This window comes from Hylaeus anthracinus, unplaced genomic scaffold (assembly GCF_026225885.1).
Source record: "Hylaeus anthracinus isolate JK02 unplaced genomic scaffold, UHH_iyHylAnth1.0_haploid 11978, whole genome shotgun sequence".
Classification (NCBI taxonomy): Eukaryota; Metazoa; Arthropoda; class Insecta; order Hymenoptera; family Colletidae; genus Hylaeus; species Hylaeus anthracinus.
Genome location: NW_026534326.1, coordinates 1,586,718 through 1,593,806, shown reverse-complemented (window position 1 = coordinate 1,593,806; position 7,089 = coordinate 1,586,718). Strand labels below are relative to the sequence as shown.

General features: G+C 37.5%; 2 protein-coding genes across 3 annotated transcripts; both read right to left on the bottom strand.

The window, feature by feature from the left end:
* Positions 1-1,633: 1,633 nt before the first annotated feature.
* Positions 1,634-5,153, bottom strand: LOC128897069 (protein transport protein Sec61 subunit alpha). 2 transcript variants are annotated; one of them, XM_054160741.1, is made up of 10 exons: positions 5,051-5,153; positions 4,840-4,947; positions 4,364-4,616; positions 3,905-3,972; positions 3,708-3,773; positions 3,426-3,636; positions 3,101-3,358; positions 2,822-2,988; positions 2,359-2,748; positions 1,634-2,042 (listed from the first exon to the last, which is right to left on the bottom strand). In XM_054160741.1, the coding sequence occupies exons 3-10, from the start codon at positions 4,368-4,370 to the stop codon at positions 1,779-1,781; spliced, it is 1,431 nt and encodes a 476-aa protein (XP_054016716.1). In that variant the 5' UTR covers positions 4,371-4,616; positions 4,840-4,947; positions 5,051-5,153; the 3' UTR covers positions 1,634-1,778. The 2 variants fall into 2 exon arrangements, with proteins under 2 accessions (XP_054016716.1, XP_054016715.1); XM_054160740.1 differs by having other exon boundaries at positions 4,364-4,947.
* Positions 5,154-5,229: 76 nt separating this feature from the next.
* LOC128897092 (protein anon-73B1) lies at positions 5,230-6,752 on the bottom strand. The gene is made up of 3 exons (XM_054160777.1): positions 6,592-6,752; positions 5,681-5,853; positions 5,230-5,604 (listed from the first exon to the last, which is right to left on the bottom strand). Exons 1-3 carry the CDS (start codon positions 6,596-6,598, stop codon positions 5,506-5,508), a joined length of 279 nt encoding a protein of 92 aa, XP_054016752.1. The 5' UTR covers positions 6,599-6,752; the 3' UTR covers positions 5,230-5,505.
* Between the last annotated feature and the right edge of the window lie 337 nt (positions 6,753-7,089).

Below are 7,089 nucleotides of genomic sequence, written 5' to 3'. Positions count from 1 at the left end.
AATATCTGCTTTGTGGGTTGATATTTGATCAAATTTAGTATTCGATGCTTGTTAATACGTTCTAATATCGAATCTAACAAGCTGGCTAATCTTCCCTAAAGTAAACATCTATTCGAAGTCTACGGGATTCTCCAAGTTCATTGCGTTGGAATTGTACAACAACGAGTAGAGTTTGGAGGAAATTTTTAATAACAGCTCTAAGTACAAAATAAAAGACAGCATTTTCGTATCGTATAAAATAAGAAACAAAACTTTTACCGATATTCGTATATAGCTAAATAATATACAGTACGTAATACGTTGCACAAATACGCAGCTCGCTTTCCTTCTTTCATACTTTTTCTGCGTCTTACTGTTCGAGGTGAGCGAAAGGAACAGGATGAAAGAGAAGACGGAAACTATGAAGTTTCGGTTTTTATAAAAGCACATTCTCCTAAATACACACGATGAAACAAATATTAATTTAACTTTTAATCAATATAGGAATGATGTATTATCTATGATGAGCGAACTAGTTGCGCGAATACTCTGGACGAGCGTCTCGACCCAACCGAACGAATGATTAGATATTATGCGATGGTTTATTATCCGTATAAATGTCTCTGACGATTTTAATTCGCGCTCGCTTTTAGAGAAAAAGAGAGCGTTTCGCGTGGCTCCTTCGTCGCTCGGAGCATAAAACACTAGTAAAAAATGCTGAAAATATTTAATTACTTTCTTTCTATGTACAGTGCTCGTTGTATGAAAGATATTCCATCCATGCGTGCGAAACTGGACCGTTCGACGCCGAAACGTTCCGTTTATTCGCATTCGAGCGCTTTCGTGTCGCGTGTCGTGACCGAGTGCTGACTTCTACGCTCTGTCAAAAATGCTTGATAATGCCTTTCGGTATTAATTGGCACAGCGTAGAATCGTTATCAATCTTTCATCTATATATAAAAGACGGTACAATCGTTTCGTGACGCGTAAATGAATGTTGACGATGACGATATCCAATACATGATGGACAATGAAATATTCTTTAAGTATGTAACAAGTATATGTAAAAGAAAAATATTCTTTCAAGAAGACTGTCGCGTTACATATGTATATATGTATATTTTAGGGTTTGTTGTGTTAGAGTAACAATTTTTTTTTTTTTTTTTTGAGGGCTGATTGAAAAACTGATAAAACTTGGCTGGTCGATTGATCATTTGACATGCATGGGAAATATTTTTGTAATTTTTAATAAATGTAATCAGAAGATGAAAAAGAAGATCCATAAATTATCTGACATGTTGAGTTGTATTTTAAATTTGAGATATGTTTGACAGAATGAATATCTCCGAAAATATCGATTTCATGAAAATCGTAAGACCTCGTAAGACCTTTTTGTAGATAATCTTGTGCTCTACGAAACTGCGTACTTCAATTTTCTTAAAATATTCTTTAGTTCATGAAAAATACTCTCGAAAGGAGAAAGAAAATTTTTGTTTCATAATCTACTGTAAATTTTTCAATCAGCATTTGAAAAAATAAAAATAATGCTCTAAAATAACACATCCTGATGTATATATATACATATATGTTTCTGTATGAATGCGTTCGTTTTTAATGAAGAGAATAAAGGGGGAACAAGAGCTGTGCGGTTCGATTCGTGTCGAAGACTTTTCATTTCCAGTCCCTCGACTGATCAACGTCGTTAACAGCGTCGTGTGGGCTTACTTTACAATAAATTATATTATTCAGTTCTTGAGAATTGAAAAATGTTCACTTTTAAAGTCTATGGGGGATGAAGATTAGAAGAGTAGCGTACTCATGCCACCCATTTCACTTTGTTCCCTAACGAAGATCTCAAAGTATTGATATATGATCGTGACGGCGAGGAGAATACCGGTGCCGGAGCCGATCGCCCCAAGGAAATCGGCCAACACGGACAGGGCACCGATGCACAGGCCACCGAACGCCGCAGCAGTCGGTATATATCTGTTCAGTTCGTGAATCATCGAGTTGTCTCTGTGCCCTCTCATCACCATCTGTTGCTCCTTCAATTGCTTAGCGATCTGGAAACCAATTTCATTTATTTATTAATCATTTCATGTCGACAGAGTATCTTAGGAGAAGTTCACGTTAGCATTACTTTAATCATTTAACTTACTTAAAAATGTAACTTTTAACTTTTCAATTTTTATTCCTGAAGCTAAACATTGTACGAACAAACCATGTATGCGAAGAAGTTTCGTCCTACCATTCTCTACAAGGTGGTATATTATTTTTAAATTGATTAAACAAATTCAAACATGTGAAATGATTAAAGAGGGTAAATCGAATAGAAGAAAGCCAGCAGGTTAAAGAGCGATTATTAGAAAGAATACTTACGTCTTTTGCTGAACTTCCGGAAACCTCGATCCACGTCTTGGAGAAGAATGCACAAGATCCGAGCATGAAAAGTATGTAGAGGACGGCGTGAATAGGATCCTGGAGGATGTGTCCCACGGACTCTGGCGGTGACAGGTAGTAGCACAGCCCTCCGACGGGGTAAGATCTAGCTGGACCACCGCCGCCGACGTCGGACCATTCTCCCAGGAGATTAACGATCATGTTTCCTTGGAACTTGACGGCCAGCATTTGCGAGATGACGTAGAGATTGGAGACGAGCGCCGATTGGAGAATGATTGGTATGTTGCTGGTATAGAACAGCTTGATAGGGTAGCTGCTGTACTGGCCTCTGTACCTGGCAGATTTTATTGGCAAGTCCACGCGGAAGCCCTGTTGATAACGGAACGATTAACTTCATGATCCGAGCTTCTAGGCGTGTTTGGATTTAATTAGATAGCATTACCTGGAAGTAAATCACTATAGCGAATACTAAGACCGTGGCCAGCAGGTTCATGAGATTGGGAAGGTTCTGTCTGTAAAACGCCTCGCGAAGAGCTCGAACTTTGTCTTGCCTCGTAGCTAATAAATGGAACAGGGCAATCACAGCGCCTTCAAATTCTGTACCACGCCCTGGAATAAAAGTGTTACGGAGCACAGTTAACCAAGTTACAAAAATGGTAGATTGTAATTCCAAAAATTCAAAAATTTCAAGCATATCGATGAGGAAACATTAGAAACTTACCAGTGTTAACCGTAGTGGGAGAGAACGCTTTCCATACAATTGTTTCGCAAATATTTGTTGCGATGAAGAGAGAGATACCACTTCCCAATCCGTATCCTTTCTGGAGAAGTTCGTCCAGTAACAGTACGATCAATCCAGCAACGAACAATTGGATAATGATCAATAAACAAACTCCTGCTCCTATCTCGGTTGGATCGCCGTACATCCCAGTCATCACGTACACAATGGCTTGGCCAACAGTGATGACCATACCGAACACTGTAAAAGAGTATTAACGTTAGAACGAAATGTGACTGGAGAGCAAAGGAAATGTATCTTTCTTTACGTTTCTGTGCGCCGTTAAAAAGTGCTCTGTCCTTCGGAGTGTCCCCAACTTCAATGATCTTTGCACCGCTCAACAGCTGCATGATTAGACCAGACGTAACGATAGGGGAGATTCCCAGCTCCATGAGGGTTCCTCTGTTCGACGCAAGGATAACTCGAATCCAATAAAAGGGATCCGCGCTGTCCGATGACATGATACCAAACAGGGGAATCTATGAATACATTCGGTTAGTTGAGAGTGTAAAATATAAACAGACGAAGAGCGTCGATGGGGATTTTTTACCTGACAGCATACTAAGAAGATGAACAGCGTGATCGCGGTCCATAGTACCTTCTCCCGAAATTGGATCTGGAAGAATATCCATGCTGTTAACCTGTTAGAGGAAGAGGTTTCGAGCCAGAGTTTGGACAGATTGTAAATGTCAGACTCGAAGAGTATAAGTAAATATAGGAGTAGGATATAGATCTGCATAAACGTACCTTTCGCTGTGGCTTCTCTATTTCTGGGAGTATACTGCAGAACGGCTTTATCACCTCGAGGAATTTGACTGAAAAGCACACAGATTACAAACATAAGGAGCGAATCAGGAGTGAATTTCACAAGGTCTTACAAAAACCGTCTCTATTCAACTATATACACCAGCTTGCATCCGTTCAAAAGACAAGGCTGCGTTTCCATTAGTTTCTGTTCCCCCGATTAATTTTAATAAATCTACTTCGCTTATTGGAGTATTGCTTCGCTATTAGAAGTCTCAAAGAAAAATATGAGCAAGATAGTGTTAACGGTGGAACTGGAGATGGAGATAATCCAGGATTCGATGGCCTGAACAATATGTATGTGGCACAAGTGGAGAATTCGAGGTTACGGTTAATATATCACGGTGAGGGTTGTAAATAGAAACATTTTCTGGCTTTATAGAGGAAATACAATGTACTTACAACCCATTTTGAATCCGAGATGAGGACTATTCTAGACGACGCTGTTTCTCAGTGATGTCTGGAATCAACACAGCCGCGAGGACAGTCGATTAAAGAAAGGATACGAGCAAACCTCGCCGCGTAAGCTCAACTGGCCACAGAGCAGTGAATCGTGGCTCCCTTCGTCGACACGTATCAATATAGTATTGTCACGTGACCTGATGATGTTGGCCGACATCAAGGCCGAAGTTCCACGAGGTATCTGCAGATGACGCTGGAATGATCAGAATTGGGCAGGTTAGTTTGATCTACTTTACCATCAGGGTGTAAACAGGGTAGGATGGTACAGTAGCGGCTCCCAGGGGCTCTAGCTATGTTTAATTAGAGCTAATTATATCGATATACAATGGTAAGAGAGGTAGATATCTAAGGAAATGTAAAAGTAATGTAAAAGTAATGTAAAGCGAGAATTAATTGAATATAAAGAGCGACTATACCATCAGAGAGTGTAAACAGGGTAGTCTGATACAGTGGCGGCTCCCAGGGGCTCTAGCTATGTTTCATTGCAGCTAAGAGAGATGTACATCTAAGCAAATGTACAAGTACTGTAAAGCAAGAATTGAATGAATGTAAAGAGCGAACAAATGCAAGTACATTAAGTATTGTAATCAAGTTACATGACTTGGCACTTTGATACATAAAACTTACTCACTCACTGCGTAGGAAGAATAATTTTTTCTAATGTTACAGCTCAAATATTGTCGCTATTTTTTAAATATTTCTCTTTCTTCTTCTATCTACTAGCCACTAAACAGCAATGTAGATATGCATCTGCAACAAATCTGGCAATATATGTAAGTTATCTTACAAAGAGTGTTGCAAGGAAATTGAGAAGCATTTGGTATTTTTATTATCAAAAACATTCCTTATATATTCATAGAACGTTACAAGTCCAATCGACCAAAAGTCGCAATTTTAATGATACTGTAAAATTAATTATTAGTATAAGAAATCAGACTTAAATGCGTATTATATAAATTACTCGTTAAACGATACCGATGAAATTAATACTGAACATTTCCTATGGAGAAGACCGCGCGAATATTCAGATCTCTTCTGTTCTACAGACAAATAATGAATAGTTTGCGAGGATAGGAAGTACTTCAACGTCTTTTTTTCTTCTCTTGTTTTCGTGGTCGATGAGGTCTCCTAGGAGTAACCTGGGGACTGTTCTCAGAGCATTCCACATCGCTTGGGTCATCCTCCAATTAGTTCACAATGTTATTACCTTGATATCCATAAATTATTGGTACTTGTAATAGTTGCTCATTTAAATACCTTTAAAGCAGCGATACCATCTGAAGGACCAGCTTGATAAACCACTATAGCCAATAAACATACAACTTGGAATACTGCGCCGATATAAAGTCCGAACCTTAGTAACTGTTCGAACAATGTCTCTTCTGCCGGAAGTAAAAGCCGCTTTAATTGCGATTCGGTGTCTCCCATTTCTAGACATAAAAGGATAGTTTGCAGTGGGAAACAGTGAGAAGGTCAACAGAACACTGTAAGCTTTGTATATAAAGGAAAAGTTTCTCTAATTAGTCAAGAGAATGTACAGTGGCGGCTCTTTAGAATTTGGAATTTGGAATAGGATTTGGAAATGGTATTCAGAATGTTCATTCTCGATTATTAAACAAACTTGTAAGTGATCTTCACCAAGGATCAGCTTATTGTAAAAATCATTTAAGATAATGAAGAAGTTTAAATGGAGAACTTTGCATACTTAGAAGTGTGTTAAGCATTAAACTCCTACCTATAAACAAGTTATAAACAAGTTGTATTTAATATAAGTATGTAATCTATGATAAAAAGAAAACTCGTATTAGGAGTCTAATGCTTTACTGTTGTCACAGTACCTTTTCAGATTTGCAGATACATTTCTTTATACAAAGAATAGTAATCGTTTCAGTATTGTATCTTACAAATTATGTATACTATTAGCTTCAGTCCTTTAGTATCTACCACTGTGCGAAAGCTAATTAAAAGATCAACGCTTAGAGACCTCTTTTAGTTATTCCAAGAATAATATTTTTATTGGACATGAATCTATCCCATTTGAAAGATTAAGAACTGTGCTTTGATTACATACAGATACATTTTTTTTTGAGATATTGATAAAATTAAATTAATTTCGCCATGGACACTTTTCTGGGCCACTGTATGTGAAAATAGAAATATTCACTAACGTTGCATTTAAGTATCCAAGGGCCTAGAAATCTCTTACTGAAAGCTCCAGCGGAGGACTCGAAATCGAAATTGATCGAAATCCAAAATTTCCTTTCGATATTTGAGAATCCACCATTGACAAATAACTTGTGGGAAACAACAATCGATCTTTTGATTTTTAGCCCTCTGGTGGTTGTTTGTGATTCGTCAGGGAGGTTTCTAAAGTGAGGTTAGAATGCTTTGAATTTACCGCAAATAAAATTAGTATTTCATTCATTTATGTCAGGGGAAATTCAAAGTATTGTTGTTGAAAGTGTTAGATAATATAGATATGGAAAAAAAACGAGTTGTAATTTTAAATTGTAATTGTAGATTGTAATTGTAAATTATAATTGTAAATTGTAAATTGTAATTGTACAATTGTAATCGTAAATTCTTATTGTACAATTGTAATTGTAAATTGTACATTGTAGATTGTAAATTGTAATTGTAAATTGTAGATTGTAATTGTAGATTGT

Bases quoted from the DNA above. Each gene is read 5' to 3' on its own strand.
- LOC128897069 (XM_054160740.1), bottom strand. The intron at 3,774-3,904 runs GTACGTTTATGC...ATATTCTTCCAG, and splicing joins TAGAGAAGCCACAGCGAAAG to ATCCAATTTCGGGAGAAGGT. The intron at 2,043-2,358 runs GTAAGTATTCTT...ATTGGTTTCCAG, and splicing joins CCGGAAGTTCAGCAAAAGAC to ATCGCTAAGCAATTGAAGGA.
- LOC128897092 (XM_054160777.1), bottom strand. The intron at 5,605-5,680 runs GTATTTAAATGA...AACTAATTGGAG, and splicing joins ATGGTATCGCTGCTTTAAAG to GATGACCCAAGCGATGTGGA.